The 13,172-nt window shown below is 30.3% G+C and overlaps 1 protein-coding gene across 5 annotated transcripts in view; it reads left to right on the forward strand.

Annotated features, from left to right (window-relative positions):
• LOC143083143 (uncharacterized) overlaps positions 1–13,172 on the forward strand; it is a 60,183-nt gene that overhangs the window by 35,381 nt on the left and 11,630 nt on the right. For all 5 annotated transcript variants that reach the window (XM_076259377.1, XM_076259380.1, XM_076259378.1 and 2 more), the window contains 6 exons: positions 7,502–7,643; positions 7,964–8,081; positions 8,912–9,028; positions 10,224–10,378; positions 10,652–10,923; positions 12,463–12,550. In XM_076259377.1, coding sequence (XP_076115492.1) covers positions 7,502–7,643; positions 7,964–8,081; positions 8,912–9,028; positions 10,224–10,378; positions 10,652–10,923; positions 12,463–12,550 — 892 coding nt within the window. The remainder of the gene's footprint in view (positions 1–7,501; positions 7,644–7,963; positions 8,082–8,911; positions 9,029–10,223; positions 10,379–10,651; positions 10,924–12,462; positions 12,551–13,172) is intronic.

Raw genomic sequence — 13,172 nt, forward strand, 5'->3', positions numbered from 1 at the left:
ACGATATGTTAGATAGGAGATGAAAAGAAAAGTGTATTATTACGTCTAATATACTTATTAATTCAACACTTTAGGGCTTGATTTTCCTTTGTGTCTATATTTTTTATGACATGAATGACTTAGATTATTTCTTGCCATTTAGTAAAAAGATATAATATGAAATTAAGAAGAGAAATTATGATGACTTAAGCTGTTAACTTATGTACTGAATTGAAGACGCAAACATAACTAGAGAATGGGAGGTGGATGTTGGCGTAAATAACTGGCAGCTTGGACCAATGTCCACCTTTTAGCTCATTTTGAAGAAGGGGCAGTCATTAGTGAGAACTCCTCATCAACATACATTAAAGTTTTTATTATGCCCCACCTACAATAGTAGAGGGGCATTATGTTTTCTGGTCTGTGCATCCGTTCGTCCGTCCGTTTAAAGTTTTTGGTCGAGGTAGTTTTTGATGAAGCTGAAGTCCAATCAACTTGAAACTTAATACACATGTTCCCCATGATATGATCTTTCTAATTTTAATGCCAAATTATAGTTTTGACCCCTATTTTATGGTCCACTGAACAAAGAAAATGATAGTGCAAAGTTCAGGTTAAAGTTTTTGGTCAAGGTAGTTTTTGATGAAGTTAAATTTACATCAACTTGAAACTTAGTACACATGTTCCCTATGATATGATCTTTCTAATTTTAATTCCAAATTAAAGTTTTGACCCCAATTTCACGGTCCACTGAACATAGAAAATGATAGTGGGAGTGGGGCATCCGTGTACTATGGACACATTCTTGTTTGCCTTCCAACAATAGACAGAATCCACGCTATGGACAAAAACATTGTGCAACATCATCAGCTACTGAGTATATCAGTTGTTTTACAGTGGATTCATTTATTTTATTCTATTTTCATGGGTACCAATTATCAAGGATAAGAGTAAATTCTATTTTTTGTTGATAATAGATTTCATGCTTTTTAAAAAAGTTTGCATACAACCCCTTAATTATACTTCAGAGAAAATTTGAATTTGTGGTTCATCTGGATCTATACTAACAGAATCCCAAGAAAGTTAGTACCTAACGTATAATAATGAATTAACATTAATTTTTTCAATTTTGTGGGGTTATCTGGTTGTGTTATTCTTATAACCTGTCTTTCTTTTATTTTGTTCTTGTATGTAGTTTGCTTTGATATATATATAAACAGTTATCATGGAAACATGTTTTTCCCATGTCCCCACCCCCTAATTCCAATGTTATTACAATTTCACTCACATCAGAGGTCAGCTAAGCCTATTTTAGAAAAAATTATGCGACATCTGTTTTTATAAGATTTATATTTACTGTAAATATGACCCCATAAACTGATACTAGGATAAAATATCAACTTTTAAGCACTTAAGTTACTGATTATCGTATATCAGTTGCATATTTTTGCTGAGATATTCATTTCGGGACATTTTTGAGCCATGAAGATTGTGGTGAGCGGTGAGTTTAAGTATTTTTTTCAAAAATTAATCAAGATTTTTTTTTTATAAATACATGTATGAAATTAGAAATTTTTAATCTTAGATAAATTGAAATTATACAGATGCTGTGTTTTAGTTATAAGTTACGATTATGGGAATATCATTAATTTTTAGATAAGATATATGTGTGAAATTTTCTGTAGTCCTGAGGTAGGGATCGGGGTTAGGGAGGAAAATAAAAAAAGATGCCAACTAACCATAAAATTTATGATTGGATTTTAGCAGTCATATTTAATTTGATAGTTCGATCAGTCAAGGGTTAATTTGAAGAAGTTGTAAGATGCAGAAAAGAATCATGAATACATGGTTTCTGACATTGAAAAAAAAAATTTACTGTTATTACAATTTTAATAATTTGTAAATTATTTCTTGTGATAAGATAAGATAAGAAGTTAAGAGAGATTTAATATTGAAAATTCTTAATTTGATTTGAATTATCTAAGTAAAGGTAATTTTGGCCTGAATCACAGTAGCTATCTGATTGAGAGAAAACGAACAATAACTTCTCAATGTATAAATAAACAAACAAATAGAAAAGCCCGTATTTATCTACGATAAACCTTGTCAGTATGAGAAAGATGTGATAAATGAAAAATTAATGAAAATCATTCACGCCACATTTAACCGATGTTTGGCCTCAGGCCAGTTAGATGACACGAGTGCATGGTCAGATTTAATATGCAATAGTGTTATGGCTTGTTTCACAGATAATTTGTGAAGATTCTTTTTATAAGACAGTGGTGGATTTTAAATATTGTATTGTTCTTGTGAACGTCTGTGGAATGTTTAGAGAGATAATTACGGGATAATAGCTTGGGGTTTATTAGTCGTAATGGAGGATATAGGTCATCCTTATACTTATAATGGTAGGTAAAAACATGACAACATTCTTTTCTCATTAGTGATAAATTTAAAATGTGGACTTTGCTTTTGAATAAAGGATAATTTTTACCTTGACGTATTTTCTTACGCATAAATCTGCTACTTGCAAAGAGAATTTAAAAGTCTTCAATCTTGATTTAAGAAATTCATAGCGATTTAATTTAAATTTGTTTTTCTGCTAAATTCATGTATTCAGACCGAAGACTTTTTTTGGGGAGAAAATTAGAAAGAAAATGCATTGTGTACATCTCAAAATAAGTTTGAATTTTACTTTGCAAAATATTTTAGTGATGTAGAGTGGACTTAAAAAAGAAGCATACTTTCAACATTTATTTTGTTAACAAATGGTTAATGTCTGAGGTTAACCAAGGCAATTTGTTTTATATGTAAATTCAAGTTTCTTCAGTAGATCTTTCCCTAAAATTAATATTTGTAAAAAATTATAAATATTGCTTGTCAGAAGAAAAAGTTCAGTTGGAAAATGTTCAATAAAATTAGTAGAAAAGCAAGGATATTATATGTAAATAATTCAATTATTAGTTATCTGATTATGGTATATTATTCATTCTGGTTTTTTCTTTAATCTATGTATGATTCATTAAACATGATAAACATGACTGTTACTTTTGTTTTAGTCTATGATCTCATTCTGTTTATTAAGTGAAGGTGTAGTTGAGGTCAGACTATTGTCTTCGTTAAAGCTTGCTTCTAGCATTTCCATATATGACAAGGTTGAGTCTATTTCTGTATTCACAATTCTTCCTAAATAAGCATGATTCAGACTTCATTTTCCTAATCTGTGGCAGAGTTGAACTTCTGACCACAGAAGTATTGACCGGCTTGCGAGCAACAATTATTGACAAACTAGTCAATTCCTGGTAGAATCCAAATTACAAGTGAAGCCGAAAATGACGCTTTATAAAGAGATAAAAGTGTTTCTGCTGTCAAGTGTTTGTTTCTGTCAATAAAGAAAATCACACACGAAATCAATTTCATTAACTGGTGGTAGATTTCATATTTGTTTTGTTTAAAGTTTACTAGTGCATGGGTGACACCTTGTGAACAATTGTCTTTTGTCTTTGTGCATTCATATTGCATTTCCAAATGACATAATCTTACCTGTCGTGTGTAGGAATATTTAAGTGCAAAAGCTAAAAAAAATAAATGAATGAAAGGAAATAGTTTGAATTCTTCTATTTAATTAGTAGCTTCTAATTGAAAATGGACAGGTTTAAATCAATTTAAATTTTGGAGAACTTTTAATTTTGTATATATAGTCTTAAGTAAGTTGAGTTTAAGGTAAAAATATCCCACCTGCAAACATATAAAGATTGCAAAGGCAAAATGATCTTTATAAACATTTTAAAATAGTTTGGACATATGTTGGTGGTGACTAAAGTCAATTTAATTCCTGAGCTTATAACCTTGCAGAGCAAGATTCATTGAACAAGTTGTAAAATAATGAATATGGTATAATCAATTTTCAGTCAGACCTTTTTGTAAATAAACATTATAAATTCACTATCAAAATCTCTAAATTCAAATTTAATCTTTTTTTTGTGGATAATTTTGTTGAGTATAGTAAATTTTATAGTTGTGGGAACCTAATTACATAGTTTAAGATCTTAAAACTCGGATTTTATTGAACTGGTATTAATTTTGTGACCATTATCGTAATACCACATGATATTGACAATTGTAAGGTCCTGATTTATAGTGTGTTGATGACAAGGGGGAAATTATACCCTTAGTACAGATAATAGGAAAATGAGGTGCAAATTGATACTTCAAGACCATACTTGGACTTGTTGATATTAAAGGGGATGTGTTAGTGTTGAATGAAATAATACCAATTAATAGAAGAGAGAGGGGAGAAACCTTATAATACATGTATATAGCCTTGCCGGGTTAACTGTCAGCATACAAGTAGACTTGGCATTTACTTTATTTAATTGTAGATGAATACATTTTGCTATTTTTACAAAATTATCTGAAAAGAGTATTTACGGGTAGATAGTTTCAATGTTGCCACACTGCAGGCAGTGTGGCAAGTTGGCTATTTTATATGACCAACCTCTCTCATGGTTATCAACCCAGAGCATTCAAACTTTTTTATATACATGGAGAATGTTGTCTCATTCTTAATACACTTTTCAAGGATTTTGGGATATTTTCAAAATGCAATATTCTTACAGGATAGCTATCCATTTTGTGTAAGCAACACCTTATTTTAAACCCTGAGCTTTCCAAACATGTTAGAAATTTTGCATTACTTTGTATTTACATTTACAGAACATTTTCTGTATTAGCTAATCAATGTTTCCTAGGGTACTATCTTTTCCTCTGTTGTTCAAAGTGTAGAATCATCTTTCACCACAAGCTTTCAATAAATGCTCCCCTTTATATCAGCATCAGAAAAAAGGGGCTAAGTAAAATACATTATACAGAAAGTTACAAATCAATGCTATATCAATGGAAAGTCACTTGCAGGAGAATGGCCCATTGAGAATGAAAAACTGCTTTAAATCTATATGTACTTAAAAATTAGGAGAACATGGGTATGCTTCTGAATGGGAATTTTATGGATATTCAAGAGAAGAATATATTGTTTTATAAAGTTTAAATGATTTTAACTGTTTTAAAGAGTGTAAACCATGTATCAAGTTTAGAATCATTACAAATCAGATAAAATAGTTTAATCACCCGAAGGCTATAGAGATGACCAGATATATGTATTGTTATTGACAAATAACACACATAAAGTTTTATTTTATTATTTAATCATGTAAATAGACCTTCCTTCTTTTCGTTATAATAATATTGGAGTTGATTAAAATAGTGCTGTTCTGTTTGCAAGGTTAAATTATACTATAATACATGTATTTGCAGATTTCTGTTCTGTTCTAGAAACTTGCAAGTGCAAATATATTCTAAGATCATGAAGATAGAAAATGAGAGAATATCAAAAATAAAAGGACAATTTATTTTAATAAGTAATATATAAGAAATGCCATGTATACCGATGGTTAACATAAAAAATTTCTTACAATATTGCTCTTGTGCAATACTATAGAATATTGTAATTTTTATCAGAAGAATGTTATTTATTGAAATCTGGGGAAAAAATCACCATTTTTCCGACTTATTGAAACTTGCATCACTCACAGTTTACCTACAAGAATAGCCTACTCCTAGGACAAAATTGGATGATGATGATGATGATGGGGTTATTAAAGACCTTGACTGGTTTTAAAGCCCTTGCATGGTCCTTTCCAAGTAAAATAGTGAAAGCAATTATGCTGTGTTTTATATGAAGGTCAATTGAGATGGAATATCTTTCAATTTAACTCTTTGTTTACTTCTTCCACCTTTCATAACTTAAATTACCTTTAAGAAATCCTTGATGAAACACTTGTTTTATATTGCATGGACTAGCATTTAAGTCATAAGAGGATGAAGGGAAATAAAACTAGACATCAAAACATTGAAGAGAGTAAAAATTTACCAAATGATAGTGTACAGAAGAAATATATAAACGAAAAGTGTACTCTTGTTCCTTATTGCATGAGAGAGCTTACAAGACATTTCATATGAAAATATCAAATACAGTTTAATATAAATTTTATAATTTAATTGAAAAAGTTTCAAATTTGATGGGTAAAGAAATGAACTGCCTTTCTCTTGTATTTTAATGTTAAGATTGTTTAATTGCATGTCATGAAAAAATTGCTTCTTCATGTGTATGAACAAGTGCACGTTTCCTATGTCTTTGTTCTCTTGTTACGATTTAAGAATCATGATATGCATAGGCCAATAAAACTTGTTAAGGAATAAAGAAACGTAAATGTTGCATATAGGGTAATTAAAAATTAGGGAATAAGGTGAATGTTGCAGAAGTTATTTTGCCATTAGTTATTTACTATTAATTTGTAAATAGTACATGTTTTTACCCAAGGGCACAGACCAAGAATTTTGTTTATTTACAAAATATAAATGTTGACATTACACAGGTATTCCATTTTACCTGGATAAGAACCAGGTGTGGGACGGGGCCTGATGAAAGGGGAAACATGTGTAAGATTTCCTTAGAATAAATAGGTAGCTTTTCCTAATTATATAGGTTACGATAGTATACAACTGACCATTTACGATTAGAGATTTAAATGGGGATTTAAGCCTGAAAGATATCTACAAAGATAAAAGTTTAAATATTGTATGGGAGGAATATATTTAAATGGATGTACTATTAAAGTGTTATCGGAACTTTAGAGGTCATTCCCTATTTCACTTTATATTTATTTTAGTAGTTGAAGTACTTTACAGCAAGAAAACATTATTAAGTAGCCCCAGAGTGACTTGATTTAGTGTGAATAATCACTAACATGCTTTTAAAAGATTTTTTGTCTAAAAACCAACCTTTGTTCCATTCAGATACAACAATTAATTATATTCATCATAGTCCTTAAGGAATGTCGTTAGCTATTTCATAATGTATCCCATATCAGACCTGTATGCTTTTATTCTTTATGTATTTCCCCCTCAGCAGCACTTTGCCAGGATTTGTATTGTAGTTTGAATTTATAGTCAGTTCAGACAATCATGTACAAAGGTTACCATATATAGACTGTTGTCATTTCATAATTACATGTATTTGAAATATTCCTCGACACATGCCAACATTTTGTAATAGCCATGTTGTTTTCAGGTGAATATGTTTTGTTTTGCTTATGGTAATGTGTGACTTTTATCAAAAATCACAGTGTTTGATAAATCTCTTGTATCGTCTCACCATTCTTACAAGGAATATTGTTTATGTACTGTGGAATTATCTATTTTCGTGGGTATCAATTTTCATGGATTGCTGAAAACTTGCATATTTGTGGATATTTTATTTCATGGCTTTGCCAATCTCTGTACAAAGCTTATTGAAAATAGGTTATTCATTGGACATTTGAATTTTTGGTTCACCTGTACCCACAAACCCAAGAAAATTGGTATCCAATGATTGATAATGAATCCACAGTACATAGTTATAGATGCTTTAAAAGTGATAATTGAATTGAGGCTGATTACTAACCTTTTCTTTGTTTATTTTCAGGTCGTTACAATGAGAATGATGCCCCAGACCTTCTGACAGTCATTGACTCACTCAGTCATCCAGATGACAATGTTAAAGCCAATGCTGCAGCCTATCTCCAACATATTTGTTTCCATAATGAGGATAACAAAGCTAAAACAAGGTATTTATATGCTTAACTATTGTTGTAAGAAAAATTTCAATGAAGGATTTAAAAGAAAGATTTGTATATGGAAATGGAAGAAATTCATCAGATTTTTAGGGTATCATTTATATATAATATAATTTATGCAGAGGAAAAGGTGCTATGTTAGAACTTGGGTAATTATAAATATAATAACACATCTTTCTAAAAAAATTTACTGGTTTATAAATTTTTGTGAGACATTTTAGTACCACTGACCAGATTTCAGCTCCCTCCCTTTTCTGTTGTTTGTGTTTTTTTTTGTATGTTGTTCACTGAAATAACTGTTCTCATTATAGGGGGATGAATGGTATCCCACCATTGGTAGAATTACTGAGGAATGATTACCCAGAAGTTCAGAAGAATGCCCTGGGAGCATTGAAAAATATGTCATATGGTGGAAAGACAGAAAATAAAGTAAGAGGCTAACTCCAGCAAGCCACATAAAGTCAGTTTATCTGTTTTTGTGGACCTAATCTTGAGCAGATTTATATTTATCATCGTAAATTTGAAACATTAAGACTTATGAAGCACTGTTCAAAATGAAATGAATAAACACTAAACAACTCGCTATATGATTTTAACACCATTGGTGAAATGAAATATATAAATGAGTAAAAAAACTACAAACAGTTTATGAGACAGCGCTTGATAGTCTGATGTGCTTTGACCTTGGGATTAGTAAAATATATAAATTATCAGTTATGAGAACCAGTAAACATGCTTTTTTTCTCATGCAGGAAAAGGCAGGGATATGGGAAGAATGTCATAAAACAACAATCTAATGATAAACATTTAAAATAAAACACACATTTATTGATTTTTCAAAACAACAATCTCATAAAATACATATAAAAATAAAAGCACATTTAACGATGTTTTTCATTTTGAAAGTGATGGAAATGTTTGCTATTGATCTGATCTTTAATTTTTTTTCTTTACCCTCAATATTTATATTTAATTAAATTTCAAATGCTTTTCCTTTAAAATATGCTGTTTATAGATATAGGAAGATGTGGTATGAGTGCCAATGAGACAACTCTCCATCAAAGTAACAATTTATAAAAGTAAACCATTTTGGTCAAGGTGCGGTCTTCAACACGGAGCCTTGGCTCTCACCCAACAGCAAACTATAAAGGGCCCCAAAAATTACAAGTGTAAAACCATTCAAAGGGGAAAACCAACAGTCTAATATGTTTAGTATGAATTTTATGATTTTATTATTTTGAATTTGATGTTCTTTACAGAAAGCAATAGAGAATGCAGGCGGAATCACTGCACTAATCAGATTGTTACGGAAAACACAAGAAAATGAAGTGCGAGAATTAGTCACAGGAATTCTATGGAATCTATCCTCTTGTGAGGTAAGTTTGTGGAGTAAAAATATAACTATTTTTTGTGCCTGTGCCAAGTTAGTAGTCTCTGGCCTTTGTTAGTCTTGTATATTTTAGAATTTTAGTTCATTTATATGTTAAGTTTGACATCTTTTTTAACTGAACTTGTACACATTTTTATTTAGGGGCCAACTGAGGCCCACCTCTGGGTGCAGGAGTTTCTCGTTGCATTGAAGACCCATTCAGCTGTTATTTTCTTTATGGTCGGGTTGTTGTCTCTTTGACATATTCCTCATTTCCATTTTCAATTTTAACATCACATGCTTACCTGCATTAAACATAATATAATGAAAAAAGTTTATCAAATATATAGCACACAATAAATAAAAACAGAAGAAAAAGGTAACACATCAATGACAAAAAATGTATGAAATATGAAGCAAACAAATAAAAACAAAAGAATGAAGTATAACACTATAAATTAAAATGCCAAACAAATTGCATCTATTTATTATAAGCTTGCACACGAAAGAAATGCATAGTTCTCTGAAATTATCTTTTCATAAACTCCTGCACCCTTGATGAAAAAGGATAGTTATTGAATTTTAGTCTCTTGGAGATCTTAATTATATATTTTTGCAAAGCCAGATAAAGAACGACTCCAAGATGTATTAATGTTCTAAGGGAAGGTTTATTTTTGTAATTTGATTGTTTTCACTTTTAAATTTACATTAATTGTATTACTATTTTATATTTGAATATTCAGATTAAGTTTTATTTTATGATAACGAAGTTGTAAAGGCCAAAGGGAAATAACTCATGCATACATTAAAAGCGAAGCGTTTTCTTCTGTCAAGATTTTAATTAATCAGAAATAAGATCGCTTGTTAAACGAAAACAGCAAAAATTTAAAAACGAATAATAAAATGTACAGCTTATCATTTATTTTGGCATAGCATCGTTGGTTGTCGAAACACACATCTGGTGCAGAAAATTGGTACTTTTTATGCTATTATCATTAGCTTTGATTTAAGATTTTGATTTCCCCTTAAACTATGAATTATATCTTCTGGCAGGATTCTAATTTAAAATCAGAAATAGGATCACTTATTTAACAAAAATAGCAAGAATTTATAAAAAAGAATGATAAAATGTACAGCTTTTCAGTAGCTTTGGTTTAAATTTTTGATTTTCCCTTTAACTGTCAATTATATTTTTCTGACAGGATTTAAAGGAAAAGATAATCCAGGAAGGTTTGGCTGATATAGTGAGTAGAATCATTGTACCTTACTCTGGATGGGAGAAACGGGGCACTATGGAGGAACAAACCACAGATTCATTCTTAACTACAGTTTACAGAAATGCTACAGGAATAATTAGGTATGTATAGATATACTATTACAGCAAAATTAAAACAGAAGAAACAATGTAAAGTGCTGGCATAGATTCATATTACAGTGGCCGAATATTCAGGAAACTTGAGCAAACTCTACTATTGAAATAGCATGCTAATTATATATATGATCTATCAGTTCAGAATTTAAAAAAAAATTGAAATAGTGTAGGCTTTAATTCAGATTTGACTAGGTACTAGTAATGGAAAATATTATGAAATTTGTTGACATTAAAATTTTACAATTTTTATTTTTACAGGAATTTAAGTTCTGCTGGGAAAAATGATGAACGAACTGATAAAGGATATAATGTGAGGACACGATTACGTGAATGTTCAAAACTTGTTAATTGTTTAATATATACATTAGATATTTCATTACGTTTCCATGACAAAGAAAATAAACCAGTTGAAAACTGTACATGTGCATTACGGAACTTATCATATAGAATTCAAGAAGTGTCGGAAAAGGATTTTTATAAGAAAAGGACTCAAACACTTAAACGGATGCAAAAACCACCTAACAAAAAAGGTAAGTTATATTTGATATTATTTATTTTTCATCTTATTGATGTGTTTTGCAGAGATGTAAATATAAGATATCTGGTGGTAACCTGGCTAATGTTTTTGAATGTGCAGTGTTATAGGATCAAGAAAATAAATGAAAAAAATAGTACATTTAATGGCTTCATTGGCATCTTTACCCCTGCCTTTTTCAATACGTGATTTAGTGCTGAGTATTGGTACTTTTTCTTCCTGCTGAATGGCAGAGAATTCCTTTTTACTTTTATCATTTTTTAGGTGAACATTTTGTTATATAACTAGAATATTTTCTAATTCTTTTCATCATTATCTGATGTATAATGTAATAGCATTCTAGTCTCTTTAATCAAATATATTGAGAATAGTCAATCATTACAACTGATATCAAAATAAAACGATATTGTATGACTGCCAATACATGCAATAAGACAACTGTCCATCGGAGACAAAATGGTATAGAAGGTTAGAAACCATAGGTCACTGTATGGCCTTCAACATTGAGCAAAATTTATTCTGTCATGTCTGTATAGCGAGCTTCATAAGGGCCCAAAATGACCGACGTAAAACAATCCAATTAAGAAATTTAACAGCCTGATTTAAGAAAGACAGAAAAAAATGATATACAGCAACAAACTACAACTACTAAAATATATAGCTCTTAACTTTGGAAAAGCACACACAGAATGTGGCGGGGGGGTCAAACATGTTTTTGGGCAGGCCCCTCCTTGAACCTGAAACAATGTTGGTCAGTGTTGCATCTATTTACAGTAACACAAAACAAAGTTTTACACATTGTTAAAATTTTCATTTTCAAGTTGTAGACATATGTCCGAATAACACTTCTTCAAAAATGAAATTTGACAAATATTTGTTTTATTTATTACATCGATTAGCATGGTTATGGATACATTCATAAATGAACACATATGTTAAATTCTGCAACAGTGTTTACTTCTTATGTGATGAATTTTGTAACCATTGTTCAATCCTATTTGTACTCATACATGTCCGGCATGTTATATGAGGAACACTGAAGATGCTATCATGCATGACGTAAGACAATTATCTTGTACTAAATTTTTCAAATTTTGAACTGTAAATGTAATAAGGAGAGCTTTAAAACTGTCTTGGTTGCTGCAAAATATGGAAATGATCAATTAAGTCCAAACAAACACACACAAAAAAACCGAAACACAAGCATTTATTATCATGATTATAGAAATGTCTTATTTTGAAACATACATTTTAAGTTTAATTGGTGTGTTTAAGAAGATTTTGGAAGATGTCTTGATATGATAAAAAAATAATTGACAGTCGATTTTCTAACATTTTCATGAAATTTGATCATGTTAGAAGATTTTTTTGGGGGTTAAATTTACATGAATAGAGTGATTTTATCATGCTGTCAAAATAACAACTTATTTACAAATGTACTATCCTATGTCTGGTTTATGATTAATCTGTTCATGTTATTTCTATAATTGTATGATGTTCAATATTGTTAAATAAATTTGATTTAATTTTGTAGAATCGCCTGGTTGCTTTGGTGGTGGAAATAAGAAAAAACAACAGTCCAGTAAAAATAATTCAAAACAAAAACCAGATGTTAATCAAAAGTAAGTTTTATAGGTTGATATTTAACCTTTAAAATTGTAATGTTTAGATAAATGTACATAAGCAGTGTTTATTCCTGCTGGATAAAGCACTGACACACTTCACTTCTGCCTCTGTGGATTTTGGTATATCTAACTTTCTATCATTTGTCTATAATTCGAATGGGTGCAGAGTGGACCAATTTCATGATGATTCCCTTTAAGCTTTAAAAATGTTGTTTTTATGCCCCATTTATCATGTTTATGGGCATTATGTTTTACTGGTCTGTGCGTCCATTCATTCGTCCAACTGTCCCTTTTCAGATTAAAGTCTTTGGTCAAGGTAGTTTTTGATGAATTTGAAGTCCAATCAACTTGAAACTTAGTACACATGTTCCGTATGATATGATCTTTCAAATTTTAATGCAAAATTAAATTATATTGTGAGTGGGGCATCTGTAAACTCTGGACATACTCTTGTTTTTTAATGCAAAAATAATAGAGTGAGGTGCTCATTTTTGCCATATCTTTCCATGTTTTCTGCAGTTTATGTTCAGGTCTTTATATTTTTGAAGTATACTGATATTTCTATATGAAGATAACTTCAAAAGCAAAATATTCTTAGCTTGAAAACAAGTGCGCTTGA

Source organism: Mytilus galloprovincialis, chromosome 7, assembly GCF_965363235.1.
Source record: "Mytilus galloprovincialis chromosome 7, xbMytGall1.hap1.1, whole genome shotgun sequence".
Lineage (NCBI taxonomy): Eukaryota > Metazoa > Mollusca > Bivalvia > Mytilida > Mytilidae > Mytilus > Mytilus galloprovincialis.